General features: G+C 42.5%; 2 protein-coding genes and 1 non-coding gene across 5 annotated transcripts; all 3 read right to left on the reverse strand.

Moving 5' to 3' along the window:
• Nucleotides 1-660: 660 nt before the first annotated feature.
• LOC122038339 (protein LNK1-like) lies at nucleotides 661-6,573 on the reverse strand. 3 transcript variants are annotated; one of them, XM_042598042.1, is made up of 12 exons: nucleotides 6,377-6,573; nucleotides 6,173-6,226; nucleotides 4,024-4,267; nucleotides 3,690-3,936; nucleotides 3,336-3,591; nucleotides 3,157-3,234; nucleotides 2,773-2,836; nucleotides 2,373-2,690; nucleotides 2,179-2,285; nucleotides 1,540-1,682; nucleotides 1,177-1,312; nucleotides 661-1,057 (listed from the first exon to the last, which is right to left on the reverse strand). In XM_042598042.1, the coding sequence occupies exons 2-12, from the start codon at nucleotides 6,194-6,196 to the stop codon at nucleotides 1,055-1,057; spliced, it is 1,620 nt and encodes a 539-aa protein (XP_042453976.1). In that variant the 5' UTR covers nucleotides 6,197-6,226; nucleotides 6,377-6,573; the 3' UTR covers nucleotides 661-1,054. The 3 variants fall into 3 exon arrangements, with proteins under 3 accessions (XP_042453976.1, XP_042453975.1, XP_042453974.1); XM_042598041.1 differs by having other exon boundaries at nucleotides 2,179-2,690; nucleotides 6,408-6,573; XM_042598040.1 differs by having other exon boundaries at nucleotides 2,179-2,690.
• Nucleotides 6,574-11,660: 5,087 nt separating this feature from the next.
• TRNAW-CCA lies at nucleotides 11,661-11,732 on the reverse strand. The gene has a single exon. It is a non-coding gene; the product is annotated as a tRNA-Trp (tRNA).
• Nucleotides 11,733-11,894: 162 nt separating this feature from the next.
• On the reverse strand, nucleotides 11,895-24,098 carry LOC122006397. Its single transcript, XM_042561890.1, has 8 exons — nucleotides 23,903-24,098; nucleotides 13,419-13,501; nucleotides 13,270-13,356; nucleotides 13,003-13,182; nucleotides 12,742-12,957; nucleotides 12,590-12,643; nucleotides 12,346-12,492; nucleotides 11,895-12,257 (listed from the first exon to the last, which is right to left on the reverse strand). The coding sequence occupies exons 1-8, from the start codon at nucleotides 24,096-24,098 to the stop codon at nucleotides 11,895-11,897; spliced, it is 1,326 nt and encodes a 441-aa protein (XP_042417824.1).
• Between the last annotated feature and the right edge of the window lie 2,904 nt (nucleotides 24,099-27,002).

Below are 27,002 nucleotides of genomic sequence, written 5' to 3' on the forward strand. Positions count from 1 at the left end.
TACATCTTAAGACATCATGACATCTTTAAGATGTGTGCAATATTCTTGTGATATGCAATGCATCCTTGAGATGCAATCTCAACCATCCGATCGACAATGAAACATGAGGACAGAGATAATTCGGGACAAAGGATCCGAACTACTCTTATGCAGAAGGCGGCTAAAAGCCTAGTAAACTCCATGAGCGTTGCAAGTGCTCTCCCCCATTTTTATTACTCTACGTACTTTCCCAGACAAGGACATTGCAAAGAGATTAATCGACAAACATAATACTTGTATAAAAATAAAAATAAAAAGCCCTGAGACAATAGTATAGGATAAAATACCAATTTTTGAGACATCAAATAATCAAATTTCAACCTAAATGAATTAACAAATAAATTTCTCTTAATAAATAATTGATCTAAGAAATAATGGATCTAAGAACACTGACGACGAGAACTTCTCAATTTAACTTATAACTAATGAAAAACTTTTAGACCAGACCAATTACCTCAAAATTAGTGTAAACAAAATACCAAATATCAACTAAATAAAAAATAAATAAAAAGAGTAATAGTGACTGCCCTTGCTTTATTCAGGATACTTAGAAGGCCAGGAAAGCTTAAAACTACATCATAAATTTATGTTACAATGGAGATTGGTGAGCAAAAACAAACATAATTCAAAATGCTAAGCATTTTTGTGTTCTATTGCTTTGAACATAAAAGCTCGAACCACATAATGAATACTTACTGCCACACACCGCACACATACGTGATGGTACCTGAATCATGACCGCTCACGGAGATCATTCAACAGTATATAAATGGCATTAACATCTGTGTGAGCATCAAACTGTTATTGTAGCTCAAAAATAAAATTGGACAATGACTGTAATCCAAAATAACAGCATAGAGATCTGTCAATAAGGTTTTACCACTCGATATCTACAATATTTGAGCCAGGAAACCTCCTGTGCCCATGGAGGTCAAAGCTTTAGCTGAAGCTTTCTTCCTGTCGACTGATGGTCATGCTGCCACCGCCAGCCCAGCCTTACTATCACAATTGTGAATCACTGAACAAGCATGATGGAATCATTTAACTTTCAAGTCTATTCGCATTAGGTGGTTAACATAGAAGCTAGAAAAGATCAAAGGATTAATCAATAATAATCGAGATTTATGTAGGTCTTACCATCATGCCAGCCTCGAATGATGTAGAATCATCAATTGTTCTCATCACACTCTCGGGTGCCTTATGGAAAAGCAGGTGCGCCACAGACCGATCAATGGGATTCGTCTCAGTTTCTATGTCCATATATTCGACAGACCTGGCAAAAACAGTAAAACATTTCAGGAAAAAATGTGAATCTGCAGACATGCCTTTTAAAAGGTTTTAGAAGGATTATATTGAACAACAACTAGAAATAATTGAGTAGAGTATGTGGGTTGTTACAGAAGTTTTTTTTTTAAAAAACACCCTAAATATTAAATAAAAGATCATCTTAAAACAGAAGGGATTTATTTTGCCAAGTTTTATTCTTAGATTTAAGTGTACCTGCTTGATGTTCCTGTACCATAAATTCCTGTTCTAAAATCTGCACCTTGAGCATTTGCAGCATCGAATTTGTGTCTCTGTTCTGCACTCCTGGCCAATCGGTATAGGCTGTCTCTTATACAGAGCTTTGTTCTAATATCCAACTGCAGTAAACAAATGTAATTGCATTGAAACATTTGCTTACAACCAACATAGGTAGGACAAAAAAAAGAAGACGAAGTAGTTAACTTGCAACTTATCGATTCTTATTTTAGATAATGTATCAGTGGAAGCCTTCAAGCTCCCACCTTCTATGATGAAGGTGGATTTTGGATCCATGAACTCTGCAATATTCCCAAAGGCCCTTACCAGCTGAGCTACCTAACACCCCCAAGCTTATGATTCATAGATGAATAGGAAAGTTTACACCCACATATTGTGAAATAGGAGATTGGGGAGTTGAACTAGTGATCTGAAAGGATGAGATTTGAGAGATGAATAATTGCAATAGTGAATTCGGGTCCAATGGCAAAGATAAGTTCGGTATAGCTGATCCCAAATAGTAGAACTCGTAACTTTTGTATTGCTTATCACAAGTATAACAAGGGACAAAGTGTGTAAAACAAATAGAGTTGCACAATTGTATAAATAGCAACATACCTGACCTATGGCACCCTGAAGCTGCTGGAATCTGATAATTTTAATAGAAATATCATCTGATAAAACTGAAGCCATGAATGGGCTCTTCCCAACTCCAGAGTCCATATCTGTTCCATGAAGCTCTATGTTCATATTTCCTTGGTCATTGTGAATGTTTTGTCCAAAATTATCATAGTGTTTCCTAACTGAATTACCCAGATCTGGTGGTCCTATGTGTGGTCTGCCCGCCATTTCTTCCAGTTTCATGACAGAATTATTTAACAAAGGACAGGGTACTTTCCCCATTCCATGGAAAGTGTTATTGCCAACAGGGGCTGAGACTTCAAGTGACGAGGAAATATCTTGTTCACAGTTAGTTATTGTACTGGACGTTGTCCGCAAAAGAAGATCCTGGTACAGAAGTTTGTTGTCCACATGAAAATCAGGATCTAAGGACTGCGTGAAACTTGAAGAATTTGATTTTGCAAAACAATCTTGCTTTGAATGAAGCTGCACAGGATAAGTTGCAAGACCTGTAAAAGAAACATCATATTTCACATTAGCTATTGTTACACATGGAGGATAAAATGCACTACTAAAGTGTGGAAAGATAACCTTTTCCTTTCACATCAGATGAGAATTGTCTATTTAGTTGCTGGGTTTGGATGTTGATCTCTGGCTGCTCAAATAAGAGAGAGACACACAGACAGACAGAGAGACAGAGAGATGTAAGTTAATGTGTATGAAGTTTTAACGTTACTTATGGAGAACATCAATGTTATTTCAATATACTAATTTGATTTTGTGGTAGTTGAAGACTCCATCTTTCCATGATATTTAAAAAGAACTTTCTTTACAACAATCAAACTGATGGCTTGAAGTAAGTTACCATCACAATAGTTTTCAACACAACCTGCTTGCTAAATCGCAGTGATATTATGAACAATGAAATATAAATAATAAACAATTAGAACACAGCTTAGGGTTTATCCTATTTACCTCATGTTCATCCAAATTATTTGTGCTAAATGGTGTTAGAGATGATTTATTCTCGTCCTCTCCGCCACCATCATATGCCTTCAAGAACAACATACATAAATTTTAAGAATCAAAATCTCTGCAAAAAATAAATAAATGTAGCTACTTCAGTAAGATATCAAAAGAATTCATCTATAAACCTGTTCTGCGTTTGACTTGAAGGACTGGTGGGTCAAACAAGATTGCTTATGAGTATCAACCTGCGGTGTTTTGCAATCATGCAAGTGTTGGGTGTTTTCACAATATCCTGGTGCTTTCTCCAATTCTTTGAATTCTAAAGTTGAAGATTCAAAGGCTGATGTCAACGTATCTTCTGGACCAAACATATCATTTGAGGAAGACATCCATGATGGTCCATCTGTATTGCTCCATTGTCCAAATGTGGGATCACAATTTCTACAAGAGAAACAAAATAAAATGAAAATGATGGCCACTACATCAAAATTAAAACTTAAAGAATAGAGTTGTGGTATAAAATACCAATTCTGACCTACCTGAACATTTGATCAACGTCCTCAAAATTGCTGATATCTGACCAATCGTAATACAGAAGATCATTTTCTTGATCATCATTTGCAAAAAAAGTAATTTTGGAGTGGACTGAGCAATTATTCTCAAATGACAATTGGCAAATATTCGTTTCTTCCTTAGCATTCCTACTTGCACTAGGATTGCTTGAGCTGCACAACTTGTTTTGTGAAGCTGTATTGTTTTGTCTGAGATTAGGCCCTTGACAATCCCCTGGCACAGAAAAGGAAAGACCCATAAGTAGAGAGAAGGGTAATCTGAGGGTGGCATGCAATCTTGATGACTATATAAGGGACCAACCTTTCACTATACTGAAGCTTTCATTTTCAAGAGAAGGGCGAATAATTGTCCCTTCTTTTTTCCAAACGGAATCTTGGTTCTTTGGCACTTTGTTCCCTGCATTATTTCCAATATCGGTCTCTGTACTTTGATGTGTAACAATGAAGTTGCCTGGTTCTAGGGGCTCTTCCTCTTGTATGCTACCTCCATCAGACAATCTACAGTTGTTGTTCTCACCAATATTACCAAAAGCAATGTCTTCAATCTGGATAACCAAAGAAACATCTTACATTACCACTATAATTGGACAGCAAAACAAACTTTCTTTAGATAGCAGAAGATAAAACTTGATAACATTTTCCTTGGAGTTAATGTGGATACAAAAGCTACAAGCAGAGTTGCTCTTTATGGTAATGAATCAATCTATCATAAATATAAAGAAAACAAGCTAGTATAGTCAACATAGAAACAGACATTTATGATATTATTAACAACTTTAACATTGCAGATTCCTTCATGGTATTTGTTATTTCTTGTCAAGATAGCAATTCAAAGACTACAGTCACAAGAACATGATTGGTACTCCTGGGTTTACAAGTTCAATAGGCTATGCCTATGTGGCTTCTCCATGCTGGCACCATATGTTCCAAGATCCCAACCCAAGGAGCCAACCTCCTGAGCTGGGTCAGTACATCAACATCTATAGGCTGACCTCCTGAGTTCTCAAGCTTTCTGGTCCGAGCTCTCCAATATGAGCTCTCTAGTCCCAGCTCTAACTCGAGTTCTCGAGCTCCTGAGTTCCCAAGCTCTTGATGTTCTCCACATGGCTAATCCTAGGAATGGTCTCCCATCCCACTTGCTCTTGGTCTTACAAGCCATACCTGTACATGGCCCACGTGCCGCTTATTCCTGGAGTCCTACGCCATACATAAACATGGTGCCTTGCAATTGCAAATCATACTTAGGCATGGCGCATTGAAGTTACAGGTGACATGTGGGTATGGCCTTCCACCAACCTACACCTATAAATAGTCGATATATCCACTGGAAAAAGGGGTTCGTAATCTCACCCTCCTGCATGACTTAAGTATCAAAAGAGCTTTACCGGACAACTCTGGTACCCTTTGACGCTCTTTCTAGTGTGTGCAAGTTGGACCTCTCCGACTTTGGTTGGACAACCTCCAACTCAGCAGCCTCAACATCTTCTAGCCTTCACTTCATCATGGTGTAGTTCAGCATCCAACCTCAGATTTCAATCGCATCAATGAACTTATGATGTTAAAAGTCTCAATATTATACATATAATTTTTCCATGCCCTTGTGGAAACAGGAATACAGAAAAATAGATAACATTATAAAAAACAAGATGAAAACTTCAATTTGTGAATTTTCTATTGGTCGTTTCATAAAAAAATAGCAAATTTTCAACCAAAGGAGAATACTTATGTTCAGACAAATTTACAAAGAAACAAGAAATGACTATTGCCACAGAGATCAAAGAGAAGCATAAACATGAGCTCAAAACAAATGATTGCTGATGTAGATGGAAGAAAATTAATATCAAAGTATGCAACTAGCTACTAGTATTGCATATTATCGGTTTACATCCAACGTCCAATGAATTGAAATCATCAAGATTCAAACAAAAAAGATGTGTTTCTTGAATTGCTTGGCCCCAACACTTCTCCTGCCACAGACAGTTTGTTTTCAGACTGGAAGTGAAACCCAATCAATACCCTGCCCTCAGCCAGGATACCATGTTCTCAATGATTGTAACACATAAGAAGAGTTGTTCGTTAGTTTTATTTATTCATGAATCAGGAGTAACAGGGAGGCCACCATCAACTTCCTGGAAACGTGTTTTCTTTTTTTTTTTCTTTTTTTTTTTGAAATTTCTACAAATTAAATTTGACCTTTCAAAAATTAAATTCTAAATTTTGGCAATTAACTACTCAATAAATACAGTCCCTCCAACCTCATAATCTAAGATCCTTTTCCGTCACATACATGTTGATAAATCGTAAGAAAACAGTAGACCTAATGGTAGGACAGAAAGAATCGGTCAAAAACGAAATAAGAATAGTATATTGAAAGAAAACCACGAGAAATACACAAGACACCCTAAATAAAAAAGAAGAAGAAAAGAAATAGCAAGTGAAAGAAAATATACCGCGGTTCGGTTCCAATCTGCCATCTTCAGCTGGGATGGAAACACAAGCCTTTCCTGAGGGGAAAAATTAAGCAGCACTTCAACAAGGCGGTATTATTTTTCCAAATAATAAAAACTCAGACAAAGTGTCCAACCGAATCTTCGGGAAATCAAGCTCAAACTGGGCAAGACTCGAGAGAACCAGAAACAAGCAACCAAGAGTACCTGAAGAAAAGGGCTCCAGAGCACCCCTTACCCTAGATCCACAGAAATCCCCTTGTCTCCTCGCCTCCTCGTTCTGCTATCTCTTTCTCTCTCTCTCGCTCTCTGGAGAGTTCCTCCGGTCGCTTCCTTCCCGATCTGACTGCGAACGAATTCTCTCTTTATCGTGCGAAGATTTAGGAGAGGGAAAAAAATTGTGGTGGCTTTTCTTCTCCTGCTTTATAACAAGAAATTACACTCCTAGCAGGAGGGCGGGCAGTTGGGACCCGCCGCCGGACGCGTGGCAGCACCAGGCGGAACGATGCGGGGCCCGCCGAGTCTCAACTCGTGGCTGAGACGAAGCGCGCGAGATACGATCCATTCCCCGTTGCCCACCGGTGCATGCACCCAGGCAACTGCACTCCGCACCGCCGCGTGCCGGTGTGGTTCCCCATCTGCGGAAGCACAGAAGCAGCTCCGCCCTCATTACCGCCACGTGCCCGTGCATCACCCCCAGCCGCCCACCGTAACGGGGCTCTGTTCCCGTTACGTTACGAGCGGCTAAGCGATATGAGACAGAAAGGCCGGCTCGGCCTACTAATTAGGCCCCAATTAACTAACTTTGCAGCGAGAGTTGGGTGGGAGATTTCATTTAAGGGGGGACCTGTTTACCTAATTGGAAGATATAGAGGGGTTTACTCTCCCCTCCGTCTTCCTCTCTCTAATCCTCTCACGTCACCTCTGGTAAACACAGACGGTCTTTAGCCATGTTATGCCGCTTTTAGTGCTTACTTTTGAGATATTGTCATCTAATCATCAAATGGAGATAGATGTTGCTTCTATTTTCATTTTCATGAGAGATATCTAGTATAGACTCCACGTGTTGACATAGATGATTCATACAAGGGTCTAAGATAAATTCTCAATGGATATAAAATATCAGATTAATTTTTTTACTCTCTGTATATGCTATTGTTAAGAGATAAAATTCCTCATAATTTATTCCTTTTTAGAAAATATGAAATCACTTTAAAAGGATCGCCAAGATGATGATAGCACATATCTAATACTTCTAAATCTAATGAAAGGTTCTAGAATGATTCATTTTCTCATTTTCAGGCTAAATATTTATCAATACAAATTTTAATGGTTTAGAATTTAACATTATCAACCATATCATTATTAATGGATATTCAATTATCTCAATTATTTCGCGCCTTCATGATTTATTTCTCTTTTAGATAATGAAGAATAATTTTAGAAGAGCTACCGCGATGACAATTTTACTTTTACTGTCAGTTATTAATGAATCAAAATGATGTATCAAATGCCTTAGCAAAGTATGTTGTGGTATGTAGTTCATGTTTAATTAATTTTATAAATATTTTATATTCTCATTTTATTTTTAAGATCCTTTTATGCAAAGGGTAAAATGAAGCAAATTTTCTTTCTGATATCTTTTATTCTACACTCTATTTTCACGGATAATCACAACCATCATTTGTCGCCAGTAAAAATCGTAAAATATTTTTATTATTTTATAATAATATAAATTATATTCTTTATAAAAAATAATAAATATCAAATAAAAAAAATATAATCCTCTTTATAATCAAAATTACATGCAGTATATAACTTTTTCATAAACATATAGTAATATAATATTAATTACGTTATAAATTTAATTATATTATAAAATTGATCATATTATATCTAATCAAACACAGTCTCACTTTTTATAACTGAATTGACATAACAAAATTTTTCTTTAAAAAATAAAATTTTGAATTAATCAAATTAATTATTTCAATTTGATGGACTACTCATACCTAGTCATACGGATCCAACTCATGCTAAACCAATATATTGGATGAATACTCGGTCCAAACAAAACCACATCTGGATCGAAGCATACCCAGCAGCCCACACCTACTGGCCCAAATGTTGATCCCGACCCAAGAAGAGCAGTTGACACCTGTTTAGCTTCTATGTTACGTTCTCTTTATGTTGGAACAGTTTGCAATTTTTATTTTTTAGAAAATTAAATTAAACATAAGAAAACTTTCCATTGCAAACGAATTGACTCATAACACGGGTCTCCACAGGGTGTCAGGGGCGTTTGATTTTTTGTTTGGTTTAAGAATTTGAATGAAAATCATATTATTATAAAATGGAAATGAGTATGAGCATTAATATCATTCTTAAAAGTAATATTTGGTTGGTTAAATATTTTCTATCGAAATAAATTAAAATTTTTTATTTTACCTTTAAAGGAAAATAAGATAAAAAAATAAAATTAGATGTGAGAGAAAAATATGATGAAAGAGGGAGTGTGATGGAAAAGAATGAAGAGAAAGAAAATGTGATAAGAGAAAATGAGGAAAGAGAGTGTGATGACAGAGAGCATGATGATAGAAGATGAGAGAGAAAATATAATAAGAGAGAAAATATAATAAAAGAAAAAATATGATGAAAGAGGATGAAGAGAGAGAAAGTGTAATGAGAAAAAAATAGGAAAGATAGTGTGATGGGAGAGATTGAGGAAAGAAAAAAATATGATAAGAGAGAAAGTGTGATGAGAAAAAATAGGAAAGTGAATGTGATGTGAGAGATTGAGGAGAGAAAAAGTATAATAAGAAAGAAATTATGATGAGAGAGAAAGTGTGTTGAGAAAAAAGAGAGAGTGTGTGATAAAAGAGATTGAAGAGAAAGAAAGTGTGATAAGATAGAAAGCATGATGAGAGGGAAAATGTAATGAGAAGAAAAAGGAAAGAGAGTGTGATGTGTGAAGTTAAGGAGAGAAAGTATGATGAGAGAAGAAGTATGATGAGAGTGAAAGTGTGATGAGAAAAAAAAAAAAGGAAGAGAGTGTGATGGAAGATATTAAGGAAAGAGAAAGTGTGATAAGAGAGAAAGTGTGATGAGAAAAAAAAAACAGAAAATGTGACGAGAAAGTGAGTGATAAAATGAAAAGCGAGAAAATATGATGAGAAAGAACCGAGAAAGAAAGTGATATGAAAGAAAAATTAAATAAATATATTTTGATATTCGATTTTAAGGGGAAAAATTTTAGTTTTAGGTTAAGGATATTTTTGGAATAAAGAAATATATTGATGGTTGAAAATAGAATAATGACTCATTGAAGGAGGGAGACATGGGAATGAGTCATTACCTAATTATAAGGATTTATTCCTTTATTTGTATTTTCATTCTTATAATCCAAACATCAACAATAACAATCAATGATTATTATTCTCATTCTCCACTCTTATTCCTCTAAATTAAACGTTCCCTCGGTTTGATAGAGCTGATGGAATGTCATTTGGTGAGAGAATGATCAGTGTTATAATGGAAAGTGATCAATTTTCAGACTGTGTTCGGAAATTTTTTTTTTAATAATTTCCTTCTACCCTTAAACGGTCGATTATAAACGAGTCCAGATCTCTGTCCATATAAAAAATAGATAGACGATGGATTATTTATAATGTCGTTTCAATCATAATTAATTGTGATTTTTTTTTAAAGTTTATTGTCCGTTAAATTATAATTTGGATAAGGATATATGGTCGAAAACCATCCGGAGGCTATCCTTGCTCAGCGTCAGATTGCCTAGCTACTTGTCCACTGTCAATGACTTATGAATAGTCTCCAACCATCCATCATGACTTAAACTATAATTTAGAAGATGATAATCTAAACAAAATTATAACTAACTACAATCGAATAGCGACCACGGTTCAATCTTGATCGTAATTACGAATGATTCATAGCTAGTCTTTTTTTTTTTATCCTAGGATATGTCTAGGGCTGCAAACAAATCGAGTCGGCTTGTGAGCTTTTCGAGCCAGCTCGAAAAATATTCGATTTGTATTCGAATTTATCGAATTCGAGCCGAACTCAAACATGTTCGAATTTTTTTTCGAGCCAAACTCGAACCCAAATTATATTGTTCAAGCCGCTCATGAGCCTTAATATTTATTAATATAAGTTAAATTTATATTAAATAAATAAATTTCGAGCTTTTCGAACATATTTTCGAATAATAATTCGAATAGTTCGTGAACATATTCGAATATTTCGAGCCGAACTCGAATCCGAGCCCTAATTCGAATCGAACTCGAACCAAATATTTTAAAATTTCTGAATTTCGAATCGAGCTCGATTTCAAGCCTTAACTGTTTTTACATATTCGGCTCGATTCGATTGATTTCCACCCGTAGATATGTCCTAGGAAAAGGGGATATAATGACCTTTTTACCCAGTAACACGCCCAATAGCATAGCGTACTGTAAAATAATTCTTCATTTAATATGCTCCTTTGGTTTTTTTTAACAGTGATAATACGAAAACAATAATCTATACTCCGACACAGAAAAACAAATCAAATTATATAGGAGTTTTGGGGAAATCAAAAAGGAAAACATATCAAAATTATGTAGGTAGGAAGATCGAAAAGAATGAAGTAAAAATAAAAACAAAAACAATCTCTATGCAAATGCGAATGAACAAGGTGCTTCTTTTAAGAAGGCAAGTAGCAAATGACTCAAAATCTTGACAAGGGAAAAGCAGTAAAAGACGAACGAGAATTAACCCAGCATCCGAAGTCGTCGCCAGATGTAGTCGCGCTCCCCTCCGATCGAAACCACCAGACGCCGCTTCTGCTGCTGGAACTCCTCGCCAGAATCTGATAATACTCGACAGTCCGCCTGACCGGGCACTGGAATACCCGCCTCGTGACACCACCTCTGCCCGCGCCTCATCCGAGAACCTGTCGACGAGCGCCAACGAGAGGGCGGAGGTGGGACCTGCTCCCCGGGCGAAGCAGCTCGCAAAGACCGAAACGATCGGAATACGGACCTTCCCCATGTAAAGCGTGCAGATCTGATTTCAAAACGGATGAAATGAGGACACCCAGCAGACGCGAGAAGAATGGCGGAAGGCATCGCGAGCGCACATGGAGAAAAGCCGAGAGCCGAAGAAGACACGGCCCGTGGAAGAATGAAGGAAACTAGAGAGTAAGAATTTGTAAGGGGAAAAGGATCTAGGGTTTTGGGAGGAATCCTTCGAAGAGGACGAGCGGGAGCGCGGCGAGATGGACGAAGAAGCTGTAGGTACTCTCGGTATTTTTCAATAAACCCACTCTAATGTTTTCAATTACGATTAAATCCCTAAAAACTAACGAAAGAAGGATTGCTGCTTTTAGAGCCGTGGAAATAGTGCGATGAACGGTGAAGATCGATCTTGTAAGTTCCGGGATTTAAAACCGCCTCACATCACAATTATCAAAAACTTTAAAAATCCGGGAGATTGAACCCGACGTGAATCGAACACGCAACCTTCTGATCTGGAGTCAGACGCGCTACCATTGCGCCACGGATCCACATTATTCGTCGGCTAGAAATAATTCCTTTATACATTTAAGTCAGTAAATCGTACAAATATAGAAAATAAATATTCATGACTGAGCTTGTGATAAAACTTAATTTATTTACTTATCTAGCTGCGTTGCATTGATAATCTTAATCGCGATACTCATGTAGTATCAACAATATCCCGGTCCTCCAAACAAGAACTGTCCTCCTCCACTGCTTAAATCATCAAATTCACCCACGTCATAGCACCCACTGCTATAGTACTTGACCTCCTCATCGCCAACGGCTCTGTACACATTCCTCTCCCCCACAAGCTTCACTCTACCAAAGTAGCACGCCTCCCCTTCCCCAGCCTCGCAGTACCTCCCACTGCCCATTGGAGGACTCCATTCCCCTGAGCTGCTGTACGCTGAGCCTCCCCAGTTGATGAGATTAGCATGGGCGATCATAGTGCTGAACAGGGCCTTGGGCCAGTAACCTATCAACTTCTCTTCCTCTCCCATCACCAGCCACCAGTTCTCAGTCACTGGATCCTAATCCCGCCATTATGATCACAAAACTCAAAATCTCTCTCAACATTAATGTTCACTACTTTCAGAAAATATACAAATGCTCGCTTACTCTATATATCAGCAACCTGATGTAGTACTGAGTTCCATCAATCTGAGATAGTGGGCTTATGGTTCCGCCAAGAGGAACGTCCCTAGAAACTTGCACGAATCCTGGGCACTGAAGATCGTAGCAACCTTGTTTCTGAAACCCATCTGCCTGATGTGGAGGATGTTTAGATCATATATAATCAGCTTTGTTCTTTAAGAGTTCGATATTGACAACTACAGATAATAAGTGAGTTTGCATGACTTACAGTCCAGAATGTGAATAGGCGAGTGTTGGTATCACCGTACAGTGGTGGATTCACCTGAAAGTCAATTGTTGGAGAAAACAAACAAGCAAAAAAAAAAAAAGAAAAGAAACTAATATTAATGAATTCAGTTGTTGTTATTGGAGTAAGCTTACTGTCCATCCCACTGTGATGCCATTGGTTTGCTCCAGAGGTCCAAGGCCATCGCCATCGTTGAGCACCCATATAGCACTTGAGCTGAATTGATCAGCTCCGACTTCCAACAAGCCGTACACGTTCAGGTCTGCTGCACTGCCGTAGTACTTGCCTCTTGCCATTTTGATCTGCGCAAACTGGAGCATCATCCAGTTCATGCAAACTAATCTCAGTTTCTAAGACATGTAAGCTACCAGTGAATGGTTTTAACAGTTGCCTACATGCACAACACCAGTTGTGGGACTTGGTGTTAGCAGATACTTATAATCCTCCCTTAGATTCCTCCTCAAGATAGGAATCGTTCCCGATGGGCAGCTTTCCTTCATCATCCCCACTGATGCTGTTAACCTTGAGGTGAAATTGCCTTGGTTGACATTTGGCAGTGAAGTAGTTGGTTTCATCTGCACAGTGGAGCATCAATTAGCTGGTGTTGCTAATGACATCAATTTTCAATTAACAGTTGAAAGATGAAAGTCTAATCAATGAACCTGCAAAGTAAGATTCTGGAGCAATGGATGGTCAAAAGCAGGCTGCTTGTAGATATCAACACAGTCATAGATATCTCCAAAATCATTCTGCAAGAGGATATTTATAGTTAGACTCATTACTCAGAAGTTGATCAACAAATGAGATTTACCTCAATGGCCTTTATAGAATGCTTGTGAGCACTGAGTGTGCCATTTACTACTCTTCTCTCTTCACCTGAAGCAACACAAATCCCTGAAAGCATCAGCCAGAGCATGCATGAATGGTGTGTAGCTCTCATTTTTCTGAAAGCCAAAGGTTCCACAAGTCACAGCATAATCGCTCACGTTAAATATATAAGGTTTATCTCTTATGCTGGCAATGTATTGTTGTGTTGGAAACATGCTTACTGTGTGATGGATGACACTTTTGTTGTGGGTGCAACTTAATGTAATGGATCAGGACTCTGTAATTCTACACACAAAATTAGCTTGGTGAGTGAAAGAAAGCATATCATATTAGGTTGAAGAGAGCCCCAAAAATACACATATATATGTGGTATAAATAAACTGAGACACTAGTGTAAGAATTGTGATCCATCAATATTGAATTAAAGGATATATCTATAATAGGATCTATCTATCATCAATCTCTAAAGTAATATTGAAACCGAAACAATATCTAGCGAAAAACTTATCTGAATCCATCGCAAAGCTATTGTTTTTTACTTGTCACTGGAGATCCTGCAAGCATAATGAAAGTCTTCCACATGATTGAGTCGGCAAAGATCTTTCTCAATGGGGGAGAAGAAGTAAAAGGAAGAGAACAAGATTCAACATGCCCTAATGAACCATATCTCTTCTTTTATATACCCGGCCCAACTTATGGGGATTATCTACTATAAACTCTGATACGGTGCATGATAGTGGGGTCGGACAGCGGCCGTGGTCGGAAGTCAAGCCCACGAGGCGGTCAGAAGTCAAGCCCACGAGGCAATCAAAAGTCAAGCTCACGTGGCGGTCAGAAGTCAAGCCTACGCGGTGGCCAAAAGTCCAGCCTACGTGGTGGCCAAAATTTCGGCCTACGTGGAGGTCAAAAGTCCGACCTACGTGGAGTTCAAAGGGTCAGGTTACCGGATGATCCTGGTCGGATACAAGTGGCATGCCAGAGTTAAGCCTACATGTCAAGTAGGAACTCGGAAGGCAGGACATACAGGTCAGGACTTACGGACTTACGGGTCGGGATTTCCGGACAAGGAGTATAGGTCGTTGATCCTGTCCGAATGCTGAATCAACGGACGCTGGGCATGGGGCGCTCTCCTTGTCGCTGACATGGATCTCAGGCCGGTCGGACGACGCTCCGGCGAACCTGTAAAGAAGTCGGGCCGGGAAGGGGTTCCCGGCGGCGACCCTCCGACGCTCAAGTCAGGCAAGCAGATGGTGGAAAAAGTAGCTCCAAAGCTTGTAGAACGCGTCCCTCCGGCGAAGTCTGCGGCTCTTTATATAGAGCGGTGAAAGAGCCTCTACACGCCCGCCGAGGCGTGTACGTGTCCGCAGCCCATACCCCGGTATGTGTTTGTCAGAAAGTTTACCTGACGCCATACCGCTACAGTCCAACCATATCTTCGATGGGACAACAGAACACCTCGTTGTCAGACTTGGAGTATGGCCTAGCCATAGGACTTGACGGCTGTCAGAAGATGTTCCTGCCCTTCTTTACCCACCACCGGGCGGGACGTCCGTCCGGCCGGCTGGACGAAAAGCGTCGTCCGGACGGCCCTCATCCCCTGCGCCGGCCGGGCGGCACGCCCATCACGTCCCGCCTGTCATTTGCATTGATATGCTGGGGAGACTTCCGGGCGGGTGCTACGTAAGGACTGTTAGCAGTATGTCACCTTCTCTTAGGCCTTCCGCTCGGCTCTTAGCTATTGTTTCATTGAGCGTCGGAACCCCGATCCCTGTCAGGGCGCCTTTTACTATCAGATGTTTACTGGCAGACCGATTGGCTTGCCCTTTTCTCATGAGTCCGGTCGGCTCACCCTTCTTCGACGGACCACCTGGCCTTTTGACCTCCAAGTGGCGTTGACCCCTCGTTAGGGGGTCCCGGGCTCTTACCACCGGATCACTTGCCTTCCCCTCGAGTCTAGTCGAAGGAGGCGAAGTCCGACTGACTGGACTGCCGATCTGACTGAGTAATGATCACTGCATTAGGCCGCTCGGCCAGGCATAGGGATACTCCTCCGCTCGGCTTCACGCTCTAACATGGACCCAAGCCGCCTGCCTTCAATAACGTCTTTCGCCACGCCATTAAGCAGCCGTTCGGCGCGCGAACGTCACTTGTTCACTTGCTCACATTTTTAATTCTGATTAACCATCTTTTGCTTCGCGCCTTACCTCAAAGGGGTTTTCGCTAAATTTTCGCAATGCGAGTCGCTCGGACATTTATAGATGCCGGCTCGTCTCTCGATATTTAACGTCGGAGCTCGACGGTCTTCCGCTCGGACATTTATAGACGCCGGCTCGTCTCTCGATATTTAACATCGGAGCTCGACGGTCTTCCGCTCGGACGTTTATAGACGCCGGCTCGTCTCTCGATATTTAACGTCGGAGCTCGACGGTCTTCCGCTCAGAGGGTTTATAGACGCCGGCTCGTCTCTCGATATTTAACGTCGGAGCTCGACGGGCTTCCGCTCGGACGTTTATAGACGCCGGCTCGTCTCTCGATATTTAACGTCGGAGCTCGACGTCTTCCGCTCGGACGTTTATAGACGCCGGCTCGTCTCTCGATATTTAACGTCGGAGCTCGGCGGGATCCCGCGCGGACCTTTATAGACCCCGGCTCGTCTCGATATTTAACGCCGGAGCTCGGCGGTCTTCCGCCCGGGCGTTTATAGACGCCGCTCGTCTCGATATTTAACGCCGAGCTCGGCGGGCTTCCGCCGGACGTTTATAGACGCCGCTCGTCTCGATATTTAACGTCGGAGCTCGACGGTCTTCCGCTCGGACGTTTATAGACGCTGGCTCGTCTCTCGATATTTAACGTCGGAGCTCGACGGGCTTCCGCTCGGACGTTTATAGACGCCGGCTCGTCTCTCGATATTTAACGTCGGAGCTCGACGGTCTTCCGCTCGGAGGGTTTATAGACGCCGGCTCGTCTCTCGATATTTAACGTCGGAGCTCGACGGGCTTTTAAGCCTAATTTGGACGAAGTCTTCAGTTTCGAGCGTGGGTATTATACCTCCGGCCGAACGGCTCTGGTCCTTCGTTCTCGAGCCTGTGGCTCGGCTAATTAACCTCCGGCCGAACGGTCCGGGGCTTTCGATCTCGAGCCTGTGGCTCGGCTAATTAACCTCCGGCCGAATGGTCCGGGGCCTTCGATATCGAGCGTGCGGCTCGTACAATATACCTCCGGCCGATCGGCTCGGGGCCTTCGTCATCGAGCCTGTGGCTCGGCTACTTAACCTCCGGCCGAACGGTCCGGGGCCTTCGATATCGAGCGTGCGGCTCGGCTAATTAACCTCCGGCCGAACGGTCCGGGGCCTTCGATATCGAGCGTGCGGCTCGTACAATATACCTCCGGCCGATCGAGTCGGGGCCTTCGTCATCGAGCCTGTGGCTCGGCTACTTAACCTCCGGCCGAACGGTCCGGGGCCTTCGATCTCGAGCCTGTGGCTCGGCTAATTAACCTCCAACCGAATGGTCCGGGGCCTTCGATATCGAGCGTGCGGCTCGTACAATATACCTCCGGCCGATCGGCTCGGGGCCTTCGTCATCGAGCGCTTGACTCGGATATTATACCTCCGGCCGAATGGCTCGGGGCCTTCGTTATCGAGCGTGCGGCTCGTACAATATACCTCCGGTCGATCGGCTCGGGGCCTTCGTCATCGAGCCGTGGCTCGGCTACTTAACCTCTGGCCGAACGGCTCGGGGCCTTCGTTATCGAGCGCTTGGCTCGGATATTATACCTCCGGCCGAATGACTCGGGGCCTTCGTTGTCGAGCCTGTGTCTCGGCTACTATACCTCCGGCCGAACGGCTCGGGGCCTTCGTTCTCGAGCGCTTGGCTCGTACAATATACCTCCGGCCGAACGGCTCGGGGCCTTCGTCATCGAGCCTGTGGCTCGGCTACTTAACCTCCGACCGAACGGCTCGGGGCCTTCGTTGTCGAGTTTGTGGCTCGGCTACTATACCTCCGGCCGAACGGCTCGGGGCCTTCGTTCTCGAGCGCTTGGCTCGGATAATTTACCTCCGGCCGAACGGCTCGGGGCCTTCGTTCGCAGAACTAAAATTCTATGACCGAAATAAAATACAGCTGGAAAACTAACCTGCCGACCAGCAGAGGATCTGATTCAGTTTCTCGACTCCCGAATACCCGTGGAGTGAGGATACGATGTACTCATCGAAACCCATCAAGGCCATGAGGATGGCAGAATTTTCCGGGTCGCCCGTCTTTACGTTCCAAATAATGGGAACCCGAGCGGAGCTTCTCGATGACTTTGGAGGGGCCCGCTCAAGGAGTCTTCAACTTGCCCATCGCTTCCAACCGGCTTTGCCTTTTTCCATACTAGGTTGCCGACCTGTAATGCCCTTGGGCAAGTGGTGCTTCCCCTTGACTGCCGACCGGACCTTTATCTCGGCCACATGTTGAGATATTTTCCGGTCGGAGATGTACTTTCGCTCGGCCTAATGATGCTGCCGTCGCCTGTTGCTCGAGGCGTTCGGCTTGCGCTTTTTGTTTCTGCTGCTCCACAGGCTTAGCTGCTCTTGCCTTGATTAGAGCGTCCAATCCCTCTTGAGAGAGTGCCACGGCGTGTGGTCATCCAGCTTCGTCCATCTCTTCCACTAGGATGCAGGCGCGTTCCCACAGACGGCGCCAATTTGATCCTGTCCGAATGCTGAATCAACGGACGCTGGGCATGGGGCGCTCTCCTTGTCGCTGACGTGGATCTCAGGCCGGTCGGACGACGCTCCGGCGAACCTGCAAAGAAGTCAGGCCGGGAAGGGGTTCCCGGCGGCGACCCTCCGACGCTCAAGTCAGGCAAGCAGATGGTGGAAAAAGTAGCTCCAAAGCTTGTAGAACGCGTCCCTCCGGCGAAGTCTGCGGCTCTTTATATAGAGCGGTGAAAGAGCCTCTACACGCCCGCCGAGGCGCGTACGTGTCCGCAGCCCATACCCCGGTATGTGTTTGTCAGAAAGCTTACCTGACGCCATACCGCTACAGTCCGACCATGTCTTCGATGGGATAACAGAACACCTCGTTGTCTGACTTTGAGTATGGCCTAACCATAGGACTTGACGGCTGTCAGAAGATGTTCCTGCCCTTCTTTACCCACCACCGGCCGGGACGTCCGTCCGGCCGGCTGGACAAAAAGCGTCGTCCGGACGGCCCTCATCCCCTGCGCCGGCCGGGCGGCACGCCCATCACGTCCCGCCTGTCATTTGCATTGATATGCTGGGGAGACTTCCGGGCGGGTGCTACGTAAGGAATGTTAGCAGTATGTCACCTTCTCTTAGGCCTTCCGCTCGGCTCTTAGCTATTGTTTCATTGAGCGTCGGAACCCCGATCCCTGTTAGGGCGCCTTTTACTATCAGATGTTTACTGGCAAACCGATCGGCTTGCCCTTTTCTCATGAGTCCGGTCGGCTCACCCTTCTTCGACGGACCACCTGGCCTTTTGACCTCCACGTGGCGTTGACCCCTCATTAGGGGGTCCCGGGCTCTTACCACCGGATCAGTCGTGATGTGCAAAACAAGGATAACAGGTCAGGACTTATAGACTTGCGGTACAGGATACCCGGACAAGGCGTAGAGGTCGGGATAGACAAACCAAGGATGACAGGTCAGGAGTTATAGACTTGCAGTATAGGATACCCGGACAAGGCGTACAGGTCGGGATAGGCAAACCAAGGATGACAGGTCAGGACTTGCGGACTTGTGGAACAGGATACCCGGACAAGGCATTCAGGTCGTGATGTGCAAAGCAAGGATTACAGGTCAGAACTTATGAACTTGCGGGTCGGGATACCTGGATAAGGCGTATAAGTCGGGATAGGCAAACCAAGGATTACAGGTCAGGACTTGCGGACTTGCGGAACAGGATACACGGACAACGCATACAGGTCGGGATATGCAAACCAAGAATTACAGGTCAGGACTTACAGACTTGCGGAACAGGATATTCAAATAAGGCGTACAGATTGGGATAAGCAAACCAACGATGACAGGTCAGGACTTGCAGAACAAGATACACGTACGAGGCGTACAGGTCGTGAGGTGCAAACCAAGGATTACAGGTCAAGACTTACGGACTTGCGGAACAAGATACAAGGACTAAGGCTTACAAGTCGAGATCTACAGGACAAGATACGCAGAACAAGATACACTGACCAAAGACGTACAGGTCAATATATGTGGACGAAGGCTTACAGGGCGATAGGCGTAGGTCTGGGTCTACCAAGATAGATCGAATGACAAATGCAGGGCGGGACGTATAGGTCTAGATTTGCGGGACAACAAACAAGCCAAGGAATGCGCCAGGGAGAGCAGGTCTGTGCATACAGGTCAAGATTTGCGAGTACAAGGACCCAGTCGCAGGTTAGCAGATCTGGGCGAGCCTACACTATACGACAAGCAAGCCAGGGAATCGTAACAACCCGTCAAAGAATAATCACTGCATATCAGGGAATATGCTAACGGTCTGGGGCTCACTGCCCACCGATTCCTCCTTAAACCTATAGGAAGATGTCATGTGTCATTCACCACCAGACAAATCCTGACACTTGACATTCCCTGACACCCGTCAGACTCCAGAAGTACCCCCAACCATATAAAAAGGGGGGCTTTATCTCTATGCAGGTACGCTCACTCGTCTTTTCATTCTCTTCTTTTACTTTTCGTCCTTTCACTGTGTTGCTGGGGAAAAAGTACGTGACTTGAGCGTTGAAGGGCCTGACCCGGGGACTTTTTCCCTAGTTCTTGGTCTCTATCGTAGAGGCGGCGGTGGCAGAAAACCCCTAGGGGGTGATAACCCTAGGTCCTAAGGGATGGTAACCCTAGGTCATAGGGGGTGGTAACCCTAAGCAAAAAGTCCAATCGGTCTAGAGGATCGGACTGGCATTAGGTATGCTCTCCTGAGTGGAGTAGGTGAGGATGCGTTCCCTGCGGAGGGAACAGTAGGCGTCAGTTCGACCTAGGATTTCCGATCGGAAATTCGAAGTCATAACCGGACAGTCCTAAGACTGTCAAAATATTTCTATTGCTATATTTATTATGTGCTAACTTTGTTTTACAGGATATATTGTTGTCTTGTGGACTAACCTATCTTGCAGGTACAAAATAGCACTTTGTGCCTCGGATGAACAGTACTTGAGGCGTCCTCATGGAGCTTGGAGGTGCCTCGGGTGCAAAGGAGAAGATGTGTGCGCAGCAAGGCTGGAGGCGCCCTCATGGAAGCTTGAGGCACCTCAAACAGGCTTGAAGGCGCCTTCAAGGGGTATGGAGGCGCCTTCAAGAGGATCAGCGAGGACTTCTTCAGTGCTCATCCGCGCGGTTGACTCGGCAGTGATGGAGGCGCCTTCAAGGGGCCTTGAGGCACCTTCAACGACCATTATATGAAGATCTCGACCAACAACTCAATTAATTTAATTCCCAAGCGATATTTCAGTTGTGCATTGCTCAAGAGATGTTCCAGAAAGTGCTGTAGCAACACCCCGATGACCTAGAGCTTCAAATTTAGTATTACTGTTGTCGGTATTATTTAGTTACTGTTGTACTTATTTTATACTTGTAATTTTACGATATTATAGTGATTGCCCAACATAAACGCTTAACGAGTGTGAGCCTTGGAGTAGGAGTCGCCCAAGGCTCCGAACCAAGTAAAAATACTTGGGTCATTTTATGTGTGTTTTGTTTAATTTCTGCTGCTTAACTCGTTGATTTTCCAAATCCGATAAGTGAAAGCCACGAGCACTATTCAACCCCCCTCTAGTGCTTCTCGATCTAACAAGATTTTTCTATCAACAACCATACTAGGCAAAATATTCCTGGTCTTATGAAAATTTATTTTCATCACACAGAACGTGATAATGAGTCGGCTTATTCATCCCCTTTGTTCCAAAATTTGTTCAGGTTGTTACTCTACCACATGCCCCTACTGGAAGTGGGAAGAATGATTCACTAATTCCAAGCAACGAAATTAGTAGGAGTTTATTGTATTTGTTTATGGGAGTTTAAGAGTTATGATTGTAACATTACTAATGTTAATGTAAAGTTTTGTGTTTATATTTGCTTATGTTTTTTACCTTGCTAAGTGTTTCTTGTGGTTAATTGCATGAGGACTAGTCAAATGAAGGATCCTATGTATACACCCGAACCAATATGAGTTTGACCGGGTTTCACGGTTCTCTTCTGCACATTCGTTCGGTCGGGATTACAATAAACCATGACCTTTTTCTTATTTACCAGTTTTGTTTATTCATCTATATTTTAAGATTCACATGATTTTTTAAAGTGGTCTCGCTGGTAATTGATCATTCAATGGAAAGAGAACGTTCGAAGATATGGCAGTTCAATGTATGATTCAATTTATTCTGTCTATCATAAATGCCCCTTCTGGGCAAGCGCCACGTATCATTCTTTCTCCTTTTTCCAAGTAACCCCAGTACGTTTGTCGTTCATGTCTTATCACACATTCTCCTTGGTAAATCAATGGCTTCTCTTTACTGAATCGTTTTATTTCAACGACGATCCTTTTATTGCCCTAAAACCTCAAGTTTTTTTTTTTTTTAAACTTTTTCACTTTTCGTCTTCCTCCAGTTATTCCTTGGCGATTTTCTTTCCCGACCTTTCTCTACAACTTGCACTCCCTCATCTTCTCTGATCTTCCTCTCCTTTAGGATTCAGTAAGTCATTTGCTCTTTTAAGTATTTCAGTTTCTCAACATGGCTGAAGAATCTTTACTTCCTTGGTACGCTCAAATATATTCTTCCTTCACCTCCGCTGACCAAACTTCTATCCGCGCTCGATATGAAATCCCTGAAGAATACCATATTAGGGTTCCACCGCCTAATGCTCACCCTTATCTTCCTCTTGATGACTGTATCACCTTTTTTAAGGATCAACTAGTCGCATGCTTACGTTTTCCTATTCCAACGCTCTTGGTAGATATTAGCCAGTATTTTGGTATTCCTCTTTAGCAATTTGTCCCAAATGCTTTCAGATACCTATGTGGATTGTACATGGTGTTTCGCCTTTTCAGTATACCTCATACTTCTCAAAACTTTTTTATGTTTTCTTATCCCAAGAAATCGGAACCAGGGGTTTCCCTCTTCCAATCTCGCCCGAAAATGATATTTTTTAAAGAAATGTCTTCTTCTATCAAGGGTTGGAAATCCCTTTTTTTTACCATCTCAATCCAGCGTTCCTGCTTAAAATGCTTGTTTCGATGCCCTACCTCGACTTCTAAATGGAAAATAGAGAAAAAAAAAATCCCTAATCACTTTTTCTTCCTCCTCTTGTCTGTGTATCTCTTGTTCTTTGCACTCTGTTAACTATTCTCTTTTCTCTTATCTCTTTCTATTAACAATGTCAACCTCTTATAAATGGTACATTCAGTGTGTTTCTGAGTTTTCTGAATCAGAAACCTGTGAGCTTTAATGGAATTAAAATTTCCCTTTATATGTGGTCACTCCTAAGCATAAGGATCGCCCCCATCTTCCTCCTCTCGAAAGCGTGGTAATTTTCTGGGAACAGGTTCTGTGTGGTTTTAGGTTTTTCATTCATCCTTTCTTTACTAATGTTAGTATATATTTTGAACTTCCCCTAAATCAACTCATTCCCTAATCATTTTCGATCATGGTTGGTTTTGTTATTATTTCCCGTTTATTGGACTTTCCCTTATCTGCTTGACTCTTTCACCATTTCTTCATTCCTCACCAAGTGGAAGATGGTGTTTTTAAATTTCAATCTCACCCTAAAACTCCCCTATTCTATATATAATTCCTCCTCAAGGGGAATGGCGGGATAAATTTTTCTTTATGTGTCTTCCTTCTCCACCTCTATATCCCATAACTTGGTGTCGAGAGCTTCCCCCTATTCCTACATTAGGCAATGTTTTGGAAAACCCTACTCTCCGTTCTTCATTGGGGAAATTAAAGGGTGCAAAGTTTAATTTACCTGCCCTAATCATTGAAGGTTTACTATTTACTTTTGGTCTTAACACCGCAGACGCAACCTTAGAGGTTTCCTTTGGTAAGATTATTCTTTTTACTGATGCTTTAAGCCATTTTTTGTGTCATTTTTAATGCAAATTTTTCCTTTTTCTCCAGCTGATGCTATTCTCCCTGCCCTCATGTATAAGAATACTCGCTTGACGAGGTCAGCTTTAACTAGACTGGGTAAGGAACTGTTGAGAGATCGTCCTCCCCCTTCTTCCCTTAGTCTACTACCTCTTTCCGAATAACCTCAGGAATCCTCCCACTCCTCAGAGTCAGAGGGGCCCTTCACGGTGAAACACCGACCACCTCATACCTCAGCTCCTTGTCCTCTCTCGCATACTATAGCTGATTTTGAACAAATTCCCATTGTTCCTGCCAAAATCTCCTATTCTAAAGGTAAAGAACTTGCTTCTCCTACACATGCTCGTTCTAATTTTGCATTACTTATGATGAGACCAGCACTCCTCATTCCTGTCTCTCCTGTTATTCCCCTAGATGTTTCTTTATCAGAGGAGGCACCTATTGCCCCTGAAGCTACATTTCCCCTTTTTCCAGCTCTACCTTTCTCTTCTACTAGGCCCAGTGCTAAGAGAACTCCTTGCAGGAGATCAGTTACTTCTGGATCTGCTACATCACCCATTGATTAGGATCCTCCATTAGCTAGCCTCCCATCTCCTAACCCTTCTTCACCAGCCTCTAAGCATCATCCTTCCTCTTCCTCACCATTTAGTGCTAAGAGAACTCCTTGCAGGAGATCAGTTACTTCTGGATCTGCTACATCACCCATTGATTAGGATCCTCCATTAGCTAGCCTCCCATCTCCTAACCCTTCTTCACCAGCCTCTGAGCATCATCCTTCCTCTTCCTCACCATTTACAAGTTCTCATCGTCCTTTTATTTTATTTCAACAAGGCCATAGTTTACCATCTCTGCTTGGTCAAGCTCTTACCTCTGCCCTGTATGGATTATTACAACTAAAGGGGGCATTGGCTGAGTCTTGGTTGCAGTCTCAGGAGCTCCTGAGAAGAAGCACCTACATTGAGTGTGCCAACGACCATAATCATCAAGCCACTGCGATAAGTTTTTGAATTTAACTTCTTTGTTTTATACTTACAAAATGTAATCTTACTACTATTTCCCCTAGTTATATGCTTCGAGTTTGAACTTGGGCAAATATTTATGGATCCGGAGAGGACTAATCAAATCTTAAAGAACAAGGTAGAAGAGTTATAAGCCGCCTCCAACCTCCCCAACAATGAACTCCTCCAGCTATGGGTTAGGGTGAAATCACAAGATGAGTTTACTGCAAATTTAGAGAAGACTCTACAAGACACCCGCCAAATGTTACAATCTAAAGGGGAGGAAAAAAGGAATTTAGATTTACAGCTAGAGGGGCTTAATTCTACACTTAGCATTGAGAAGGCTTTAAAAGATAAAGCCCTTTCAGATGTTACTCACAAAACCTCTTTACTGAACCAGCTGGAAAAATCACATAGTTTGGGATCTTATGATTTAGCTCTAGAATTAGCTTCTAAGGACTTTGCCTTGCTTCAACAACAAGAAAGATTGTGAGCTCAAGATTTTCAAATAAGCTCACTCCTAAAAGAACTAAAGGATGCTAAGGAAAAGAATACTACTTTACAAGGGGATATAGATAACCTACAATTTGAATTGCAAAGCATACAAAGTAGGTGAAGAAGAGCGATGGCAAAGCAGGCGTAAAGCCTATTTAACTTCCCCTGAATTTGGTGAGGAGTATGGTAGACGTATTGTAGGAACTCTCACTCACTTAGTTGATGGAGTAATCCAACAACTGAAAGAGATGGGTTGTTTATCTGAAGTCCATCCTCCCTTATTCATAGATCGTCGATGACTCAACCGAGAACTCCCAGAAGACCTTTTGAAAGAATTTGAGTAGATTTGGGGTTTTGATTTTGTCTTCAATAACAATTTATAACTGATGTATATCATTCACTATTTAGAAAATGTTACTAAGAGTTCATACTTACTTGTTCTTCCTTGTGCGAGTTGCTTTTCTTCAAAACCACCCAAGCGCTTGTATTAATGATTTTTTCCAATATGTTGGCCATATGTAGAGAAATCCCATGAAAAAATTATAATCAAAGGAAGTAAATCCCTCATTCATTTTCTGAATAAGATGTGATGTTAAATGAACTTATTTCCTTATGCTCTTCAGGTTCATATGATAAATTAAGTGCCTTGCCCAGACATAGGGTACTCCTAGCTTACTATATGAATCGATCGGATTTATATGCCTGAGCAAAAATAGTTATCTGTTATATATGTGGTCCTTTGAGTTTTTTGACTGTATAGAAGACTGATCGGGTTTGAACTCCCGAATGAAATTGAATATATGTTATATAAATGTTCCTTCAGACTTTCCCGATTGAATAGAAAATTGGTTGGGTATGTTTGCCTGAGCGAAATTGAATATATGTTGTATAAATGTTCCTTCGGGACTTCCTGACTACATAGAAAATCGGTCGGGTATGCTCGCTCGAGTGAAATTGAATATATGTTGTATAAATGTTCCTTCAGATTTTTTCAACCGAATAGAAAATCGGTCTGGTCTGTTCACCTGAGTGAAATTGAATATATGTTGTATAAATGTTCCTTCAGGCCTTCCCGACTACATAGAAAACTGGTCGGGTATGCTCACCCGAGCGAAATTGAATATATGGTGTATAAATGTTCCTTCAGATTTTCTCGACCGAATAGAAAACTGGTCGGGTATGCTCGCCCGAGCGAAATTAAATATATGCTCAAGTACTGCTAATGTTCAAACTCATGATTGATCCTAGAGAAGGTTTAAAGTCTCCGGTTCCCCTTAAGGAAGCCAGACCGGTCACTCCTTAAGGTCCTTGATCGATTGTTATGAAGGTTTAAGGTCTCTAGTTCCCCCTAAGGAAGCCAGGACGGTCACTTCTTAAGGTCCCCGATCGACTGTTATGGAGGTTTAAAGTCTCCGGTTCCTCCTAAGGAAGCCAAGCTGGTCACTCCTTAGGGTCCCTGATTGACTGTTATAGAGATTTAAAGTCTCCGGTTCCTCCTAAGGAAGCCAGGACGGTCACTCCTTAGGGTCCCCGATCGACTGTTATGAAAGTTTAAAGTCTCCGGTTCCCCCTAAGGAAGCCAGGACGGTCACTCCTTAGGGTCCCCAATCGACTGTTATGGAGGTTTAATGTCTCCGGTTCCCCCTAAGGAAGTCAGGCCGGTTACTCCTTAGGGTCCCCGATCGACTATTATGGAGGTTTAAAGTCTTCGGTTCCCCCTAAAAAAGCTAGGACGGTCACTCCTTAGGGTCCTCAATCAACTGTTATGGAGGTTTAATGTCTCCAGTTCCTCCTAAGGAAATCAGGCCGGTCACTCCTTAAGGTCCCCGATCGACTGCTATGGAGGTTTAAAGTCTCCGGTTCCCCTTAAGGAAGCCAAGCTGGTCACTCCTTAGGGTCCCCGATCGACTGTTATGGAGGTTTAAAGTCTCCAGTTCCACCTAAGAAAGCCAGGACAATCACTCCTTAGG

Source organism: Zingiber officinale, chromosome 1A (assembly GCF_018446385.1).
Source record: "Zingiber officinale cultivar Zhangliang chromosome 1A, Zo_v1.1, whole genome shotgun sequence".
NCBI classification, from domain to species: domain Eukaryota; kingdom Viridiplantae; phylum Streptophyta; class Magnoliopsida; order Zingiberales; family Zingiberaceae; genus Zingiber; species Zingiber officinale.